Source organism: Podarcis filfolensis (genome assembly GCF_964270895.1).
Source record: "Podarcis filfolensis genome assembly, chromosome: 7".
NCBI classification, from domain to species: domain Eukaryota; kingdom Metazoa; phylum Chordata; class Lepidosauria; order Squamata; family Lacertidae; genus Podarcis; species Podarcis filfolensis.
Genome location: NC_139603.1, coordinates 64,774,721 through 64,796,574, shown reverse-complemented (window position 1 = coordinate 64,796,574; position 21,854 = coordinate 64,774,721). Strand labels below are relative to the sequence as shown.

Here is a 21,854-nt window from a genome sequence, read left to right as displayed (position 1 = left end):
AGGAGCCCAGAAATACTATTCAACTCCCCAGCAAAAAAAAGATTTCACTTTCCCTCTTCTGTCTCTTCAGTGAGTCCACCCTACTGGGCTAACCCAACTCATTCATGGGTGTTTCACTTTCTTCCATGTAAGTGCTGTTAAAATTGTACCCTTATAAATCAACTTTGGATTTGATTCACTGCTTCTGTGTGCAACATCATGCGGACTGCGCCGTGAGCCATTTAGTATTGCTGAGAGACATACTCTCGGCAGGATCTGCTGCATGTACTTTTTCTTAAGTTATCCACTTGAGTGGAAAAATAGAACACCCTGTAGCGTATAGCCCAGACTAAATTCTCCAGTAGTGAAAATACTGTAATAATAATACAGAGGGTGAGGGAGGGAGCGATTCAAGAGTTCTCTAGTTCAGTTCTTTACTCAGAGACACCCAGATCATTAGTGATTGTCCTCATCAACTTCTCTATAAGCGGCAATTACATGCCATATCCAGACTATTGACCAATACAGTACAGCCTATGATAATATCCAAATCACAGCATATAGGAGAATCATAGCTTAGTCTGTGGCTGGAAGCAGGTTTTTTTTTAATGAACTACCAGCTAGACCGTCCTAATTCCAAGGTCAGCAATAAACTGGACCATAAGCAAATGATGAGGGCAGAGCACTGCCTTATCTCAGGCCCCAAACAGATAACACAAGAGATTTGTCAACAAGCGCTCACATTTTAACAACAACACAGCAGCTGCCCCATCTGATCGGCAGGACTGTTGGTGATGCAGTAACCGCCTACCCATGTCATTCCCCCAACTGAACTCCCAATGCCCCACCTCACCCAAGCTGCTATTTGCCTTAAATATGAAACACAAAATCATAGAATCTTAGAGTTGGAAGGGAGCCATAGGTCACCTATTCCAACCCCCTGCAATGCAGGAATCTCAGCTAAAGCATCCAGGACATGCAGGTGTCACACTCAGAGTGGTAGCTAGCAAGGTGCGTAGCACCTTAAAGATTACGGATATGTTCCTAACCCCTTACATGGGAGTAAGCCCCATTGAATTCAATATTTACATCTTAGTAGACATGCTTAGGAGTGATCCAGGCCCTCTCAGAGATCCATAGAGGCCCAGGCTACCCCTAGCCATAATAAACCCTGTCCTGGGTCTATTGTTGTTCAACATCTTTATAAATGACTTGGATGAAGGAATTGAGGGGATGCTCATCAAATCTGCAGATGACACCAAACTGGGAGGGGTAGCTAATGCCGCAGAAGACAGAGTCTGAATTCAAAATGACCTTAACAGATTGGAGGTACGACTGTACCACTCTGTTCTGCCTTAGTTAGGCCACATTTGGAATACTGTGTCCAATTCTGGGCACCACAATTTAAGAAGGATGTCGACAACCTGGAATGTTTACAGAGGAGGGCGACCAAGATGATCAAGGGTCTGGAAACTAAGCCTTATGAGGAGCACTTGAAGAAGCTGGGAAAGAGGAGACTGAGAAGAGATATGATAGCCATCTTCAAATATCTTAAGGGCTGTCACATGGAGGAAGAATCATGCCTGTTTTCTCCTGCGCTACAGGGCAGGACTCGAACCAATGGCTTCAAGTTGCAAGAAAGGAGATTCCGACTAAACATTTGGATAAACTTTCTGACAGTAAGAACTGTTCAGCAGTGGAACAGACTCCCACAAGAGGTGGTGGACTCTCCTTCCTTGGAGGTTTTTAAGCAGAGGTTGAATGGCCATCTATCATGGATGCCTTAGCTGAGATTCCTGCATTGCAGGGGGTTGGACTAGATGACCCTTGGGGTCCCTTCCAACTAAGATTCTATGATTTTATGAAACATAAAAAAATGCAAAAACAAAATGAGGCACCACAAAAGAGTAAGTGGTTTGTCTATATATATCAGGTGATCTGAGAGGACGTGTTCATCCTGGTATAATATGGTGCCAAGAGAACAGATGCATATTTATTAATATGAACATTTTAAACTTTAATATGACAACAGCTGTAACAGTTAACAAAGAAATTACCTTCTTTGCTTAAATGGACAGCTCCAAGCTGAGAAACAAGTTGTGAAACTTACCGGACATCAAAACATTAACAAACGTCTAAATAGGAGGCCACCTTTGAGCTTGAGGCCCTGAGTCAAAAGGCCCGCCGCCCCCCCCCCATTGGTCTAGGATTGTGCTGTTTTTTTAACTTTTGTGGGCAAAAGTCCACTTCATCAGATGCAGCATACACGTGTGTGAAGAGAACAAAAAGAGAAGTAAACAGTGGAAACAAATGTCACAACACGCAAAAAGTACAGTTCAACTGACATTTGAGCAGCTTTCGCAGGAGAGTTAAACTCTCCACGCTTGGCACCAATACCTCCCATGGCTGATTGGGGGAGTTTGGTGCCCACCATTCAAAACCTGGGGCTCAGTTTCTTCCTTGCAATAGAATCCTCTGAAATCTATGGGCTTCAGCAGGCCTAACCCTGCATGGTATCTCAGTGGGCCACCATGTGACAGGTGCTAGGGGGTCACTAGGTGACAGGGGGCTGGGATTGACTCTGTGCCATGTGTGCACAGCCCATGTACACAATATGTAAACACCTGCATAAGCAGCCTGCATGCAATAATGTATATATCATGTGTGAAGCAAGTATCCTGGACATTCTGCGTGAAATTCCCAGGTATGCAGAGGCTCACGCACAGCTGTGTACATGGGAGAGGGCAGTCCATGTAAAAAAAGCATGATTTGTGTGGGCGCCAACTTGAATAAAATATTGGGAGGGGGAACATGCCTTCATAATCGATCACAAGGCGTGCTGCACGCACACTATTTGAATGACAATGCCTATCAATTTTTCTTTGGTGGTGGGGGATCGGCTCCCTCAAATATTTTATTGCGAGGGGCGGGCACCAAAGGGGCTGTAAGAGTTGGCTCCACTCGTGACGAGGACGCCCTTTCACGCGTTTGCGTGGCAGCACCCGTGTTCTGCGCGTGAAACTCGTTTAGGACCGTGAGGGAGGATGAGGTGACGATTCGTGAGGGCGACGCTCTGCGTGGAAAGCGAAGCCTCCGTTCAGCGGCTGCTTTTCGTCAGGGGGGGCGTTGGTTTGTTCTCTCTGAGGGGGACATATTCGTGAGGGGTTTCCTTTAATGTATGCAGATAACGTATCTGCGTGAGGCGGAGGCGGCGGAGGCCCGCGCACCTCCCCCTCGCCCAGCACCGCCCACCGGCCTCTTCTCTCCCGCTGCCACATCGTCCGGCGGCGGCCGCGCCGTCTCCTCCTCCCTCACGCGGGCGGCCGCCTCCGCGCGGAGGCTCTCCCCCCCCCCACCGCCGCCGCGGCTGGAGCCCAGAGCGGGGCGGTGCTTCCACGAAGAAGGAGACCGGGTGGCGCGGCCTTGAAGAGAGCCGGCGGGAAATGGAGCCCTGCTGCCGCTCCCTGGGACGCCTGCTCCGCCAAGGCCGCAGCTGCCGAGCCCGCCCGTTCCCCGTTTAAAAGCTCTCCCGCCCGCCTCGCAAGCCTCGCTTCTCCTCGGCGGTGGCGGCGCCGGAGATGAGCGAACGGCCGCCGCCGCCTCCTCCTGCGCCTGCGAAGCCGGGAAGAAGGCGAAGCAGCCGGCCGCTCTGGTCGCCGTAGACGCCGCCGCCGAAGCAGCCGCCGCCGCCGCCCGGGCGATGTGGAGCTTGGGCGCGACGGCGCTGCAGCTGCTCTCGCGGGCGGCCAAGCACGCCTTCGCCCAGGGAGCCCGGCAGGACCTGAACCGCTGGCTGCCCCGGCAGGGGGCGGCGACGGCGGCGGAGCCGGGCGAGGCGCCGGGCCGCGGAGGAGCCTCCGAGGGGCTGTTTTGGGGAGAGCAGAACGGGCTGCACCATTACCCGCCGCCGTCGCCGCCTCCGCACCACCACCCCTCCGTGGAGCCGTCGGTGGAGATCCTGCTGTGCCAGCTGCCCGAAGTGGGTCCCGGGTTGTCGGAGGGCAGGACGTGGCGCTGCTCGGGCTGCCTGCTGGGCACCTGCTGGTGCAAGAGCTGCCTGAGCGCGTGCTTCTTGGCGGCGCTGTGCTTCGCCTCGCTCGCCCTGGTGCGCCAGTACCTGCGGGACCTGATGCTGTGGGCCGAGAGCCTGGACAGCCTGGCCGGCGTGCTGCTCTTCACCGTGGGCTTCATCGTGGTGTCCTTCCCGTGCGGCTGGGGCTACATCCTGCTCAACGTGGCCGCCGGCTACCTCTACGGCTTCGTGCTGGGCATGGGCCTCATGGTGCTGGGGGTCCTCATCGGCACCTTCATCTCCCATGTGGTCTGCAGGAAGCTGCTGGCGGAATGGGTGCTGGCCAGGATCCAGGGCAGCGAGAAGCTCGCCGCTGTCATCCGCGTGGTGGAGGGAGGAAGTGGCCTCAAGGTGGTGGCTCTGGCCAGGCTCACCCCGATACCCTTCGGGCTCCAAAACGCCGTCTTCTCGGTGAGTAGCTCTTTGCAAGAAGCTCGGGGGTGCCGAAGGGATGCCCTTTGATCTCAGATGCCTGGCTTGTAAAGGGCATTAATACAGAATAGAAAGCACTAGAGAGCCATTTGGCAATAGAACATATATTCTGCCGAATCTAGGTTTTGCCTTCAAATTGTCTATGGGGAGAATGCAAATGATATTGAAAAGCATTGCTTGTGGAGATAGGCTTGGACATTCAGAACTGTTTGAAAGATTTTTGTTTTTCTCCATGGGAGTGGTTTTGAAAAGTTTGCCATGGAAGCATTTAATATATGGGAACCATAAGTCTGTGCTGATTATCCAGGAAAGATAAATAAGGGCCAAATATTACTTGGTATGTAATGGTAATCCAACATTCTCTTGTAGATCTGATCTACAGAGAATCTGCAGAGGTGCAGAGGCAAAAGGATTCTAAAATCTTTGCCTGCATCAAATGACATATTTTCCCCGCTTTTTGCAGGATTATAAAAGCATAACTTTTAAAACACATAGGGAAAGCTATTTATGGTGCAAGCCTAAACTCATTGAACACAATGAGACTTGGAAAACATGCATAGGATTGTTCTATTAGAGTGGGGAAATTAGCAGGAAAAGGTTGAAGCATCCTTACCTGCTGCTGCCTCCACTGTTGATTAGCCCCACAGGCAGCAGTGTTTTATTAGGTCTCTTGGGCTACAATCAACCATTACGCACATTTGAGTGCAACTTGTACTTTGGTCTGAGTAGGCTAGTAAATTCCAGCTGCCTCTTTCAGCTTTTCTGAAAGTCTTCATGGCTTTTAAATTTCCACATAACTTCAAAAATTCCTTACATGGAATTCCAAAATAATTCTTAAGGAGAATACTCCTGCATCAGAAAAAACTCCCATTTCCTTCTAATATCAAAAGAAAACTCCGTTAGAAGGAAATAAAGGTTCAATAAAATTATAGGGGCCAATTCTGTTCTTCAAATTTATGTGGTACCAAAGCATTACTGTTTTTCAAACTTGTGTCAACAATCCTCTTGATATTTAAAATAGGGAGGGTTAACTTCACATTTTCCTATAAGAAAGGTGTAGGTACTGTTGAGTTGGGACTCTTGGAAAAAGCATGTGTCTATCTTTGTACAATTTTAAAGCTACAGGAGAGAACTTGCAACTAACCCTTGCTTGAATGTTATAAATATTTTAATCATGTGACTTGATTAAAAACTTACGTGTGCCTTACTATGTGTAAATAGGTGATCATAATAGGTTTTGGAGGGGGGGCTGGGAAATCTTAACCATACTTTGTAGTTTGCTCTTATTATAATTCCCCCCACCCAAATAACATGCAGAAAGAACATACAACTATGTAGATCAGCAGCCGTGCTATGCTTCCCCCAGAGTGTAAACATATCTTTGAAAAAATCCAGCTTACTAGAGTGACTCTTCAGTGATATTATTAGTGATAAAGGGGCAAAGCAAGTGTTTTAAAACACCAACAGTTTGAATTAGGGATAGCTCAGTGGGTAGAGCAGGAGAGACTTAATCTCAGGGTTGTGGGTTCAAACCCCATGTTGGCCAAAATATTCCTTCAAGGCAGGATGTTGGACTAGATGACCCTCGTGGTCCCTTCCAGTTCTACAATTCTATGATTCTACATTTGTCACATTCAAGTGCCCTACCAATGCAGTCTTATGCATGCCAACTCAGATGTAAGCCCCACTGAGTTCATTGGGGTTTACTTCCAGGTAATACTGTGTAGAGTTGAGGTATGCAAACTTTAAAAAAAAGTTGGAGTTGACAATCTGGTAACTGAGTTTATTTTTTAGTACTTTTTAGAGGTTTAATAAACCTTGTGAGTTGACTTTTTAGTAAGTGTGCTTAGAATTGCATCTTCAGTTACTTGCTTTGGGATTACTGCTATGATGCTGAGCTTATGTGTTCTTCAGTTTGTGTTTACCCTTATTCTGTGATGCCCTCTTAGATAGTCTCCCAGCTCTTTGACAGCTGCTTCTGAGTAAACAGCTCTTGTGAAATGACTACAACATTTAAAGGACTGAACCATGTGGGCAGATGCTGATCGTATTGGTGTCTCCAAGGAATTGGTTCACGTCTGTGCAGTTCAGTCACTTAAACACTCTCCCAACCCTGTGGGAGCTGTTTACAGATAAGTGGCTTTCACAGTACCAGAAGATTGCCTAAAGGTGACTGTGTGTTGCTCCTTAAAACATACTGTGCATTAGTGCACCTGCAACATTTTAATTTGAGCCAGCGATCCTTTTTGGAGCAAGCACCCCAAAGTGTAACTCAATAACAGTAGATCATAAAAGAATATGAGACTGTGTGCATTCTTTGATAACGATATCACAGTGGTACTCCTAAGAGATAATAATGAAATTCAACTAAGAGTCTGGTGGCACCTTAAAGGCTTTTATTATGGCATGACCTTTGGTGCATCCATCTGGTGACATGGGTTCTGCTCCGGTTTGCTGGTCTTTAAAGAACTACTCTTTGCTTTTTGCTTCAGCGGACTAACAAGCCCACCCTTTTGAAAATTGCTATAATGAAATCTAGTAATACTACAAATGGATGAACCATGGAATACATTAAATCACATCTGTAACTCATTTCTGGAAAATAATATTTCAGTATGCTAGATACATAGGGACATCTGGATTCTGTAATTTAGTATGACATCTGGAACTCACTCCTTTCTGTTACTTTTTTCATTGTTTTAGTACCTGTGTGAAATTGATACTCTTTGATATGTGTAATATTTCATATACTTTTGGTATGTGTAGTATTTCATTATACCTTCATGGTCTATCTTATATGATGGTTTTTCAACTTCTTTATTGTTTTTGGGATATGCTGTCCTAGTTGTGGCAGCTTTTCACAAAATAAGGATATAACATAAATGGTGCAACATGTTAGGAGTCTGGTCCTGGCACTTACAGTTGCTTTCTTAATGGCATTCTGCATGGGAATTTCAGGGAATCAAGGAACTTTCAAGTAGTCAGAGAAAAAGTAACCTAAAGACTTGTCATTATTAGCACCCGTCTGTCTCAAGAGACAATGGAGTACACCTCTGGGGGTGAAGTCAAATCGCTGGAGAATCACAGCACCTGCTGTGGCTGCAGAGACCAGTAACTTGTAACAGCTGCCTCCCATGTTGTTTTTGCTGTATTAGCACCGAAGTGACTTCTCTGGGGCACAAGCCTGAGCAGTGTGTATGGAGGTCCTGGGCTGCCCAGACAACAAGACTCCCCTCTCTGCCTTGCTGATTTGGTACAAAGGAAAACAAAGTATATTTGACACCAGCTTGGCTGCAGGAGTTGCTGAAAGGAGGCATATGAAGCTTAGGGACTTCACTGTACCTTTCTCATGAATTGCAATGGCAGCAGAGGTTTAGGATCAGAGTTTTCCTTTTCCCCTTTCCTTCCTGAGTTGACAAGCCCAGTTTGCCTCTCATTTCCCTCGACAGCACATGCTGTCTTCTTGACCATTGGACTCATCAACTCAACCACTGGAGGCTGACTTTGTACATGGGGAGTCCCTAACTTACCAAGAGATTGAGACCCATTGGCTACCCTCACCTGGTTTAGCTGGGGTGTGGCTGCTGTCGCATGCTGATAGCTTATTGGAGCCACAGGTGAGAGCTGAGTGCAGAGTGGCAGAGTGGGAATGAAAGGTGGAAAAGCTACCTCAGAAGGATCACAGCATACTACCCCTCCCCTAATACCCTATACACTTCAACTTATAGACTAGTTTCATAGAATTCTTACATTCTTGCATCCAAGTCCTTTATGAGTATAAACTGATATGACATGTGTGAATTTGTTCAGTGGGGTATATACATCAAGCCCTTGAATAATTCTGGAATATCCTAACTGCAACCATCAGGTCATGCTAAACTGTTGCAAGAGAGTAGATTCAGAGATTAATTATAATATCAAATGATTTCATTTAGCTTGAAAACATGGTGGTACTCCCATTACTTCTGTTACTTTTGGAAGCTTGCAGAAATTGCTTGTATGTGATTTTAAGATTGTATTCCTTTTAAGATGGAACAGTAAAAACTGCGTGGAAGTACTCCAGTACAGGAAATTAGTAAATAATGATCTATTGGAATAAAGGTACTTGGAGTCTGTTAGGAACACTTAGATATCCATGCTGCCCAGTCCTAAAATTGTGTACAGTACAGTACAGTAAATTCCAGTGTGTTCACTGGGACATAATCCCTCCCTTTTAGGTAAATTAGGATTGCAATTATAAACTAGGTTCATGGTTGTGAAAGGCAAGCATCTTGAGAGAGCAATTCCTTTTTGAGTGCCTTTAGTTTATCTGTTCTGCAATGCAGTGTGCAGGACCGTATATTAATGGATGCTTGATGCATGAAGCTTTGCCTACACAGATAAAAATCCAAGTGCAGAGAATCACACTGCACACACGAAGGTGAATTTCTCCATGTGATCAATGGCAATAGCCTCCTTATTTGATGATGTAAAAGGTTTGATGATGATGATGATTTTATTGCAAAGCTCAGGTAGTTGTAAAGCAGTAAAAAAACAACAACACCCAACCCTCTCCCATGTAGGTTGGTCAGTTGATCTGATGCGAGACAAGATTTATGTCTTCTGGACCCAACCCCCTATGATTTGACTATTTTGAATGGTAGGCAGTGCACAATCAGTACAACATGTCACTTATTGTGTCCTATTTATAATGCTTGACATCAAAAGTTGGCCTTTTCTCCTCCATTTCTTCCTTTGACATAAAAAGCAAGTATTAAATCAGTCTGCTTGGTAACAGATCATCAGACAATAAAGCTAAAATCCTGCAACCACTTAACATGGAAGTAAGCCTCATTTAGCTCAGTGGAACGTATTTCTGAGTAGACCAGAATATGCTTGCACTTTAAATGTGGGTATTAACATTTTTCATAAAATTTAAACAATGCTATATTTACAAAAAAAACTATAATTGAAATATAAAAAAAAGAAAGGAAAGCAGAAAATGTGATCTAAATTTTCAGCTTTCCATGATCAAGTTAATAAACACTCAGGGCCATGCCAATGCAGTTAAGTTGCTTTCAGGACCACATGTCATCTTCTGGCCCATGCACTCAACAGCATGGGTCAAGATCAGTGACTTTAAACAAACAAACAAAAGCAAATGGTCCTGAATGTAGGTGCAAGTGCAGGCGTATTGGGTGATGTTGCATATTTATTAGCTTGATCATGAGTGGGTGTGTATTTGCATTATATTCTCTTTTTTCCCCACAGTTAGAAGCTACTGTGTTTAGTTGCAACCAGGAAAACATTGCACTGATGACTAGGATAACATTTATCCAACGTGTCAGGTCAAAGGTAGTCATTGACTCTTAGAGTGACAGCATTTCCAGAAAGATAAATAGTATTTGACAGTGAAGTAGTTAGCAGCCCACATGTCTTATCAGATGAACTACTTTTGTAAAAGCATGTCTTATTCCTGAGATGTATATTTTCTCTCTTTCTGAAATATATAAGCAAAAATACAAATATGAGAGGAAAAATTGTACGTAATCTTATGTAAGAGTATCCAGAGAAAATACAGTGGTACCTCGGTTTTTGAACGTCTCCGTTGACAAACATTTTGGTTTTCAAATGTCGTAAACCTGGAAGTAAATGCTTCGGTTTTCAAATACACCTCAGAAGTCGAACATGCCACGCAGCTTCTGCTGAGTGCAAGCTCCTGAGGCCTAGCTGTTGGTTGTTGAGTCCTTGGTTTTTGAACATTTCAGAACCTGAACAGTCTTCCGGGATGGATTACATTCGAAAACCGAGGTACCACTGTACTCATTTCTTCAGGAGAATGTTATAGTAGACATTTCAACACTGAGCAAAAGGGTTCATTCTATTTTATTAACTTTTTAAGAGTTATATATGTCAGACTCACCAAATCATTCATTTTGGTTGTATTCAGAGCCTTTCTCATCCATTTTAATCTTGAAGAGTATCCCCTTTTTAATATCTGTCAGTTACAACTTTAGGGCTAATAACAGGTTGTCAATTAATGCATTTTTCAGATGAAAAAGCAAAAAAACAAACAAACAACCCCCCCAAGGTTTTGAATTTATTTATTTACATTTAAATAACAGTATCACAAATGGATCTAATTTCAGTTTACACCTGGCCATCTGATATATTACATCAATCACTTTCTTCCAAACTTCAGCAACTGGAAGGCATTTCCTTCACAACTGCATGAAGCTGACACCTGATGATTGACATCTCCATCATTTATTATAAGTTCCATAAATATTGTTGACTTTATGTGGGGTGAAGAACTATTTGCATAATGATTTATATTGTGTTTCAGATTTAAGCAATATGAGAAGGATCTGATAGACTGAAAAACAGATGGCTGTTACCTTTTTTAAATCATTGGCCCCATGCCCTTCATCAGTTGAAGTTTAAGGACATTCACACACTTTCACTGGGCACAATAGGCAAATATTTCTGTGTAATTTTGAGCTGATTCAAAAGGTGTTTCATGAATGAGGTTGTTTGCTTGCCTGGTTATAATACTTCTATTCCGTTTGATAGATCCAAGAAGTTCTCAAAGCAGCTTACAGAATATTTTTATGATATGATTGCATTCAATGATAGTTTTAGGAAGAGAAATAATATAGCATCCATATGATGCTAGGTTACTTTGGAAGCATTTCCTTTCTTCATCCGTGGTCTTCCCTGCTATTGCCAGGTAGCAATCCCACTGAGGATCTCTGAGGCAAAGGAACTAAGGCTCAGCAGCTGGACCTCACTCAGCCCATGATGGAGGCAAGTCTTGGTCAAATCAAGTAGCTATTGTCTTCCTTCTTCAAAATCTACCTTGAAGAAAGACTACAACTACTTCCTCCTACCTTGAAGAAAGACTTTCTTAATACCAACTGTATGTAACATTTGGTAGTAACTTATTTTGGGCTCTATCCTAATCCTTATTCTAAGGAGCTCAGGGAAGATGATAGTATTGTTGAAATGAAGAGAGACAGAATTCCCTATCCCCAGGATGCATGAGCTAGAGAGGAGGGTGGGTGGTGGTGAGGTAAAATCAATTAAAAATTATGGTAATCCTGTCTTTAATAAAAAAAGAAATCTGAATTTTAATACAAACATGTTAAAAGGCACAACATTTATTACTATGTGTGTCCCTTGGTCCCAGGTAATTATATTTTCCACCTAGGTGTTCACTTCTTATATTATAAATATTTATGATGCAACCAGGCAAAAAGCCTAGGCATTTGTTTTTCATATCATAGAGGAATAAATTTTGTGAGGTAGCTACTACAGCCAGCAACCATTTTAGCCACAGCCAATTGATAGGCAATTGCCGACACGCAGGTCCTTTTGGACCCAGAAGAAGGTGGAACGGAGGTGGCCGATGTGCTGTGCGGCCAGAACGGAACCCCCACATGAAATGGTTGCCACCTGTATCTGATCTGCAAAATTCTAGGCACTTGCTACCGTCTGATCTTAGTCACAGTTATGTAGAAGGAAGCCTCACTTTGTTCAGTGGGACTTACTTCCTTATAACTGATCAAAGGACTACAACCTTAGCCTTCAAGTAAGTGGTCTTGCTTAATATTCTTGTATGTCTACAGCAAAAGCCAAAATGACATAATTATGTTTCATAAATCTGTGGTGCTAAAGGTTTTGAATTATGCTCCTAGATTACATAAAGATAGATAAAACCATGTTTTAACTGTTAAAGTAGCCCGTTAGTATACAAATATTTAGGAAGGGTATGAATTCCAAAATGAGGAACTTAATAGAAGTCAATTATTCTAATCATTCTTTTTTCTTTTTCTTGGTAACTTAAATCAAAATAGATAACTAAATTAAGACCAGTCTGCTCTACTTGCAAAGCAGTGTGAGAAATAAATAAAAAAGAATAAATATCTGATTAGTCCTTTGTCTCTCAACCAAGAAAGTAACTTCCTTCAACTGTTCAGAATTTGTGGTTTGTTTCTTAGTGGATCACTATGGTGTGTGGTCTCCAAACTTAGATGTTCTGCATTCCCCCCCCCCCCAAAAAAAGGTGGTGGGACGAAAATCTTATCTGGATCCCTCTGAGGTCTAAATTGCACATGATGTTAAGTGCATTGCCTGCTGTGCCCTTTGGGGTTCTTTTATTTGCTAGTAAGTGTGTGTACACATGTGTCCGGGACTCAAGGCGGCTTTGCATAGATAAAATAGAAAAAGCTAAAATAATTATAACAATAATTAAAATAATTTAAGATAGATCCATTAAAAACACAGGCAACAATAAAAGCCTGTTGGAATAGAAACATCTTCACCTTCCGGCGGAAGGAGAGAGCCTGTCTACCTTGTCTAGGAAGGGAGTTCTGAGATCTTGGAGCAGTCACCAAGAAGGCCCTCTCCCATGTCCAGAGCTAAGAGCCTGGGCAGCTTCATATGAGGGAATGGGGGTCTTTCAGGTAGCTTGAGGTTGGAGTGGCATCTCAGTGACAGACTCTGCTCCCATTGGACACAAGTTTGTTTGAACATCTGTCTTCTATTGAGTCGGACTGTTGCTTCAACACTGACTGGCAGCAGCTTTCCAAGACAGGAGTCTTTCCCAGCCTTACTTGGAGGTGCTGGAGATTGCTGAATATAAAGCATGTGCTCTGCCATTGAGCTGTAACCTTTTCCCCAAACTTTCTGTAAGGATTTGGGTGCCTATGATTTTATGGGCCAGGGGTGGAGTCCGCTGACCCATTCCTATCCCTCCTCCCGCCATGTGAACCCTGGTTAAAATGCCTATAAAGATTTTAAAAACAATCTTGTAAATTGAATTCTTCCAGGTTTCTCTTTCCCCCTACATTACAGTTTTCTTAAAAAGGTTCTGATGTAAAAATAGATATACAAATGGTTTTATCAAATATGGGTGCCCTAATTTTATTTAAGCATAAAACAGTGTTTATTTTCTATATTTGAAAAACGTATGGTGACTTTAGATTGGATTTAACTGCATCTTGCTAATGAGTTCACTAGACATGCTTCTTTCCTACTGTATGATACTTAGTCCTGAGCCATTTTAGGATGAAAGAAGAAGCAAAGATCATGATCTGTACAGATAACATCTTACCAGTAGCCTGGGTACATTACAGGCTGAACATGTTTGCTGTCGAGAGGTGTTCATCTAATCCTTGTGATTGTTTCAGAGTACGGTCAAATTTAATGAGTGCCCTACTTAGTATATCTGGTTTCTAATTTAATATTTAAAAGGCAGAGAAAGTACTAGTTGCACCCTCCTGGCAATAAAGTAGGTCTCCCATGTGTAAGCTTTCGTAATGTCCCAGATTTCAACAGAATTACAAAAGTTATCAGAAAGTGCCTTTTGGATATATAATGCTGGTAAGTTTATTCACAGACCTGTCAATAAAATTTGCTGTAAAACTTCTGCCTAAGTTGAATTCATGCTACTGGTGCAAATACTTTCTTGGATTTAGAAGTACTGTAATAAATTGCCTAAAATTGTGAAGTAATTTGTTCACTACTCAAGTGTTTCAGCTGATCACCTTACTGGAGTGCTAAAATGTATTTGATTACTCATGTCACTGCTTCATTTTAAAGAGATATTGTTAAAATACCAACACTATTCTAAAATAGTGGCTACAGGCTATGTTGTGAATTTTTTTTTTTTTTAAATCATCATTCTAATGCTACATAATGTAATGGTAAAGGTAAAGGGACCCCTGACTATTAGGTCCAGTCGTGGCCGACTCTGGGGTTGCGGCGCTCATCTCGCTTTATTGGCCGAGGGAGCCGGCGTACAGCTTCTGGGTCATGTGGCCAGCATGACTAAGCCGCTTCTGGTGAACCAGAGCAGCGAACGGAAACGCCGTTTACCTTCCCGCTGGAGCGGTACCTATTTATCTACTTGCACTTTGATGTGCTTTTGAACTCCTAGGTTGGCAGGAGCAGGGACCGAGCAACAGGAGCTCACCCTGTCACGGGGATTCGAACCGCTGACCCTCTGATCGGCTGTTTTTGTTAAAACTTTAGAAGGATTGTTTTCGTTAAAACTTTAGAAGCTGTTTGGGTCTTTGTATTGCTTGACTTAGGAATATGTTTTAGACCAGCCATGTTGTACTTCAGGCCCAGCACCTAAATAGGCCTGTGAAGTGGATTTGAAAAAAACCTACCATGTCCAACTGTTCCATCACCTGACATTCATATGACACCAGGTGCTGTAGTGGTGACATCTCTGTGCCTAATTCCAGAAGGAAAATTGGGAGCGCACTATAGGTGCACCTCTGATTCTTTCATTCCAGTGACTGCTTCAGTTTGGCACTTTAAAAATTGGTGGCAGGTTCAAGTGGAAAAGAAGAATTGGGAGGGCATTTAGAGTACATTCTTGATTCTTCTTTTGCAGCCAGGGTTTAAAATTTGAATCACCTGATGTCATGATGACAGATGATTGACGCGTGGGTGGCCTTGCTCACCTGTCAAAGTCACCTGTGGGTGGGCCAGTTGAGGGTCTGGTTTGTCAGCTGCATCAAGTTTCCCTGAAGCTTCAGCTGTTGGAGAATGCAGCACCCCTGATGTTGACAAGTGATAAACAATTAGGCCAATTCTTCATCAGCTTTACTGGCTACCTGTTGGCTTCTAGGAGCAATTTAAATTGCTGGTATTGACCTTTTAAAGCAGGCTTCTTCAAACTTGGCCCTCCAGATGTTTTGAGACTACAATTCCCATCATCCCTGACCACTGGTCCTGCTAGCTAGGGATCATGGGAGTTGTAGAGATAGATTAGGTAGTTCCTTGTGGCCCTCTTTTTCAGTCCCTGTGTGGAATGATTGGTAGAAATAGAGCAGTGTATTTTTTATTGTTTCTACTCGTTGTTGCATTGTTCTACTATTCAAATAACATTTGTATGTTTAAGTGGTTTTATCGGATATTTTATGTTCCCTTGGAAAACACTGTTGTTAGGTGGCTGACAAGTCTATAAAACAAATAGAAAAGGTAAAGGTACCCCTGACTGTTAGGTCCAGTCACGGACGACTCTGGGCTCTATAGGCTGAGGGAGCTGGCGTTTGTCTGCAGACAGATTCCGGGTCATGTGGCCAGCATGACTAAGCCACTTCTGGCAAACTAGAGCAGCTCACGGAAACGCTGTTTACCTTCCTGCCGGAGCAGTACCTATTTATCTACTTGCATTTTGACGTGCTTTCGAACTGCCAGGTGGGCAGGAGCTGGGACTGAACAATGGGAGCTCACCTCGTCGTGGGGATTCGAACCGCCGACCTTCTGATCAGCAAGCCCTAGGCTCTGTGGTTTAGACCACAGCACCACCTATGTCCCTTCAAACAAATAGAATTAAACTACAAATTATAAACTGTATTTCTTAATATGTGGAAAAAGCCTACCAGCAGTTGGGCTATTAAATATGACATACTAGATTACTTTCAGAACCTCAACACTGTTGCCAGTATGTGTCATCACAGGCCTCTAGTATTGAGTACTAGAATGTTTCTTTGTCTTCCTGTGGGCAAGCTCCTACTTGGAATGTATTACCAAAGGTAACTTATAAATACATTCATATTTTAAAATATAATGTGTTTGTCATACTGAATTTATAAATACTTGGCTGTATATCAAAGGAGCCACACCCTGGGAATGGCTTCAACTGGCTGGCTAAACCAGGTGAGGGTTGCTGATGGGTCTCAAACCCTTGGTGAGTTAGGGACTTCTGCATGCAAAGACAGGCTCTGGCAGATTGAGCAGATGAGACCAATAGTGGGTCCAGCAGTCAAGAAGGTGATTTCTGCACATGCTGTAGGGAAATGAGGGGCATATGGGGCTTGTCAACCTGGGAAGGGTAACAGTTGCTTGCAGGATATCTTTGGGAGAAGAAAAAGCTAATGAATAAACCCTGCAGAAATCTGGAGTGGAGTCCCTAAAGCGGTTGGATGGTGTCTTGTATGCCCCCTTCTGGCAACTCCTGGAGCCAAGCTGGTATTAAACATACTGTTCTGCTTTCCTTTGGACCACATCAGCCAGGCTGAGAGGGGGGAAGCCTAACACCTCCATACACAGTGCCCAGGCTTGTGCCCCGAAGAGGTTACTTCAGTGCTGCTAATGCAGGGTTTGACTTCACCTCTGGAGGTGCATTCCATTGTCTCTCAAGACAGCCGGATGCCAACAAAAATAGCAAAAACCTGTCATAATCTCCAATTCTGTTTGAAAGTTATTTGTTGTTTATCCACTATTTCACTAAGGGGTTCAAGGCAATATACATGATCCCTTCCCACCTTTTTTAATCCTTATGTCTCCTCAATACTAGTGGAGCACCCTCTGTCATTACAGTGGTACTGCTGGATACGAACAGGATCTGTTCTGGATCCCCGTTCGCATCCTGAAGTAAACGCAACCCACATCTGCGCATGCGCGGGTCGTGATTCGTCGCTTCCGCGCATACGCATGATGTCATTTTGACCGTCTGCGCGAGTGGCAAAACCTGGAAGTAATGCGTTCCGTTACTTCCGGGTTGTTGCAGAGTGCAACCCGAAAGCGCTCAACCTGAAGCAACTTCAACCCAAGGTATGACTATATATCACAATAACTCAAAATTATAAAAGATTATGGTTATTTTCCATAATCCTCATCTTGCGTACTTTATTGTAAAACTTGCGTTTTTGTTGTACAAAAATTTGGGGCAAGCAGTGTGATGTCTGCAGAAAGAGGTTCAAATGAAATACAGAACAGGAGCATCACTCTGTACTGTGATGCAGAAATATAGTCATGAATGACTTCTTAAGAACACTACAATGTTTTGAGAAAAAGTTTCCAATTTATTTCCGAATCTAGATCTGATGAAACACCCTTAATAACAAAACGAAAGGAATCTGGTATGAACTGTAGAGTTCTGCCGTTGCAGGAATTGTAGTAAATGGCATATCCTACTTGAACTGTATAGTCAAAAGCTATACAAAAAAGTTGGAAAAGAGAGATTTAACTGGAAGAACTAATAGGTGTTTTATCATAAATGTATTTGGTGGAATTTTCCATGTAGCTACTTATTTACTTCCTGATTTGGACCTTTTCCTGAAATAAGTTATGCATCTAGTAATCCAAAACGATTGTAGTATTATTTTAACTTTCACTTTTAGCATTCATAAATAATTTTTGAAATCTTTGAGCCAATTAAAATATGTAAAAATATTTTCCCAGTAGACTTATGTAGCTTCATAGATGTTGTCATGGATTTTGTACTTCAAAATAAATTTTAATTACTTGATGTTCAAATATGAACATATGGTTGTACTCTTAGGTCTATTGAAATAAGTGGTTCCTGTTAGCCTTGGGGCTGGTGATGGTGTCTTTGGGAGATTTAGAACATGTAACTAATCAAGAGAATTCCTTTTTTCAGGTTACATTTTATGCCTTCTTTTTTATTTAGATAACGGATCTTTCATTACCAAACTATCTGATGGCTTCTTCCATTGGATTGCTTCCAACTCAACTCTTAAACTCCTATCTGGGCACCACCTTGCGCACTATGGAGGATGTCATTGCAGAACAAAGTGTTAGTGGCTACTTCATTTTTAGTTTACAGGTAAGCCATTTTTTAGCCCTTACTCAAAAAATTCATTTTTATAACCTTTTGTCTCATTGCGGTATGTGTTTAATGAAAAGTAAGTCCCACTGTGTTAAATGGTATTCACTCCCAGGTAATCTGCATGGTTAATATTGGCTTGGATCGTAAGGCTCATTTTATTTATATTATACTGTAGTGCAATTGTCTTTGAAAGCCATCCAAGTTGGTGGCCCATCACGCTGTCTTGTGGGGGCGAGTTTTGTAGTTTGAGTATACAGTAGAACCTCTACTTACAACTGCCTCCACTTGCGGATGTTCCAAGTTGCGACCGCGGCAAACCTGGAAGTAACTGGTGGGTTTGCTGCCGTTTGCGCATGCGCAGGAGCGGCGATCGCACACAACGGCTCCTCTCCCAGCGACCTGTTTCGCCATAAGGACGGGCCTCCAGAACGGATTGTGGTCGTAAGTAGAGGTTCCACTGTATGTTGTGTGAATAAGTACTTTAATTTGTCTGTTCTGACTCCACATTTAGCTTCATTGAATAGCCTTGGGTTATATGATATGAGAGGAGGAGAAAAACTCCTTCCCTCCACTTTCCCTGCACTACACACATGTGAACGTGACATTCTTTTTAACACAGTCGCTGCTAGCGTGACCTATAAAGCCTATTTAAAAGTTCACCTTTCTCCCACACTTTGAATCTTTTCCTTGTGCTTATTACTGCTGTTGAAAATATTTTTTAACAGCACTATCACTTCTGTTTCATTCACAGATTGTAATAAGTATAGGCCTCATGTTTTATGTTGTCCACCGGGCTCAAGTGGAATTGAATGCAGCCATAGTTGCATGTGAAATGGAAATGAAGACATCACTTGTTAAAAGCAGTCTACCAAGCAACAGCAACTCATCCTTTTGCAGCAAGAGGACGCTTGCATTTTCTGGAGGAGGAATCAACATTGTATGAGTCGCGCCCCCCACCTCCTGAAGTATTATATTAACTTTCTTTGTGAATCTGGACAACCTAACATATTGCCTAGACATCTCTAAAAGACTTAAATCCCGAACAGTGGAGGATCTCAAACAACCTTGGTGGTTTTTAGATTACAAAATGGGCAGCTTTTTGTAAGGTGGCTGTAAATATAGATGTAAGTCTGGCTGCACCTTTCGTCATTATTATACGTGTCATGGCCTGTAGTCTGCACTTTAGGTTTGTTTTGTGTTTCCTTTTTCAAACGGAGAAAAAATACCCTTGAAGCAAATATTTTTTTTTCCTTTCTGCTTAGCGTTATTTATAAGGCTGACTAATAATATACAGTAGATCTTCAATGCTGGCGAATGAGTGTAAAGTATGCAACTCCATGTACAGTACTCTTGAATGTGCTTAGCTTTCAAAGTATTTCCAGAAAGCAGTATGTTCTTCTCTCACGAGCAAGAGGGCAATCCAGCAAAGGGAAGGTTCTGCTTCTTAGGGCTGGGAAGGCAAAACTCTAGTACTTTCTGGAAAGGACAGCTCTCTCTCCCTCCCAGTATCCAGTCATTTCCTGTCTGCGACAGGTTACAGGGTTTCTCCACAGTTCTTTTGGGGACCTGCTAAAAAAGGAAAGTGCGGGAGCATTTTTGCTATTTGGGGACTATCTGGCTCCCTTACCTTGCTTTTTTTTAATTTCTTGTGGGGCCAGGGGGGAGAACACATTATATAAATATTTGGTTGAATGTATTTTTGTAAGCCACTGAAATATTGTGGAGCCATTCATAATTTTCCACGTAAGTTTAAATCCTACATTGTGGGACTGAAGTGCTCTTATATAACGTTTTGAGTTACACTGTGTAATATGCAAAGTAAAAGAGAAACTACAAAGAACTTAATATGATTGTGGCCAATAGCAGTCTGAAGGAGAACTTGTAGGTGAAATACAAGTCTTTGACCTGGTTTCATCATCCTCGTTAGTGACGAAAAGGGCTCTTCCATTACAAACGCATTTCTAGCTAGTTAGAGTTTGGGGGTGTGTAAATCGGCTTCGCACCGTAAGACTTGCAAAGCAGGAGGAACTAAATCTCTCTGAAAATACTATGGTACTAACAAATAACGTGGCCTTTATTTTATGGGGAAGACCTTTTGGTTTTTCTTTAATAAAAGCTTTAAAAATCAACACAGTTCCTCCCTAATACTTTCCTCCAGCCATCAAATGATGCTCTTCTGGTATGTTTTGTGCAGTACATTGGTACTTGTACCAGTGAAATGCTGTGAAGATTGCATGTGCCCCTTCTTCTTCTTTGCATGTGTGAAACATTTGCAAAAATTAGGAAAAACAGGTTTTCCATCTTAAAAAAAATAAATGACTAGAAAAGGGCAGAAATGTCTTTCAAGGCTCAGGAATCCGTAAATGTTTTTAAAAGAATATATTTCATATGATATGATGGACTCTCCACAGAAGGATCGCCAAGTCTCTTCTTCGTGGGTTTGAACAGACTGAAATAATCTTGTGTGTGTCAGTTCCATAATTCTTTACAGATACATATTTGTATACTCTCAAAAATGCTTCATAGAAGTTGGAACCAGCACAAACTACTTTGAACTCAAATAACCTTATTTTTTTGTCTTAATTAGTTTCTTGTCAACAATAAAGTACAATTTGGGCTGTTACAATTTTGTGTTAACTTATTGCCCCTCCCTTTCTTTTTTGTATGTGTGTCACCTGGATGCAATCAGTTTTGGGTTGTTTTTTTTTGCCAGTTATGTGTAAACTGTAGAAAACAAGGGCCACAGTCTAAAACCATATGTCCATCAGCTTTTGTGTTTGGTTGTGGCAAATTGCTTTCAGGGTTATAGTTAGTCCAGAATAGTTTGCCATTGAGAATATACCATACTTTTTTTTGGTACAGTAATTGCACAGTTCCAATATGTCCCCAGTCACCTTGAAATGGTGGTCATACATCTTAGCAACATTTCCTTTCTTGAATCTATTGACATTTATGGAACTACTTGCAAGCAACTGTTTGGGGGGGAATTTAGTGTTATTCTCCTACACCTGCATTAGTTTGTCCCTTTTGAAAACTGACAGTTCGGTTACTATTTAAGGGCACTGTTTGACAGTGAAAGATTGCTGATCCCTTTGTTACCAAGGGTTTTTATTTGAAAAGTAACTCCAGTAAGCAAAGTAACCTGGATGTCATCCCACTTAAGACTTTACCAATACATGTATTTTGTGGACTCCTTTGATGACAACAATAAAGAAGACTTTGCAAAGCTGCATTCTCAAGTGCTTTTAGTTCCATTGTGTTTTGCAACCAAATTAGCTTCACTGTGTAAACATTTTAAAACAATAATCTCCTTAAAGTTTCTGCTTTTGGCGTGATAACTTGTGTACAAGTTAATAGAAAATATGCATAAAAGTTTTTTTTCTTTTCTTTTTGTATCTTGCCAATCATTTTATACAATAAATTCACTCTTTATTCTGCTTGTGTAGATGTGAGCTTTAAGTCTTCTACTGTAGCATGTGGCTTGGCTCATTTGATAGAGCCACCTATGTATTACTAAAACTGAACTGTTACTTTGAAGCAGGCAGCCATCACTGGTAGAAGGCCTCTTGTCTGCTCCTGCTCAATGTGGGTTAAGCTATAGGCACTGGCTCCCTTTGTATGTTAGTACATGGAGGATCTTATATAGACTTAGAACACAGGAAGGTCTTTCTAGTCGAGCATCCTGTTCTTTTGTGGCCAACCATATGCCTATCAGAAGTCCAAAAGCAGGGCAGCTTAAAATAGAGGAGAAAACTTGCATCCTGCTCTGTTTTAAAGGGTGCATCGAAATTCTGCATGTTA

General features: G+C 42.4%; 1 protein-coding gene across 1 annotated transcript; it reads left to right on the top strand.

Annotated features, from left to right (window-relative positions):
* Window positions 1-2,817: 2,817 nt before the first annotated feature.
* On the top strand, window positions 2,818-21,490 carry TMEM64 (transmembrane protein 64). Its single transcript, XM_083623388.1, has 3 exons — window positions 2,818-4,462; window positions 17,895-18,050; window positions 18,805-21,490. The coding sequence occupies exons 1-3, from the start codon at window positions 3,680-3,682 to the stop codon at window positions 18,994-18,996; spliced, it is 1,131 nt and encodes a 376-aa protein (XP_083479514.1). The 5' UTR covers window positions 2,818-3,679; the 3' UTR covers window positions 18,997-21,490.
* The last annotated feature ends 364 nt before the right edge of the window (window positions 21,491-21,854 follow it).

Coding starts and splice junctions, on each gene's coding strand:
- TMEM64 (XM_083623388.1), top strand. CDS start 3,680: ATGTGGAGCTTGGGCGCGACGGCGCTGCAGCTGCTCTCGCGGGCGGCC. Junction 4,463..17,894: donor TCCAAAACGCCGTCTTCTCG/GTGAGTAGCTCT, acceptor TTTTTTATTTAG/ATAACGGATCTTTCATTACC. Junction 18,051..18,804: donor ACTTCATTTTTAGTTTACAG/GTAAGCCATTTT, acceptor TTTCATTCACAG/ATTGTAATAAGTATAGGCCT.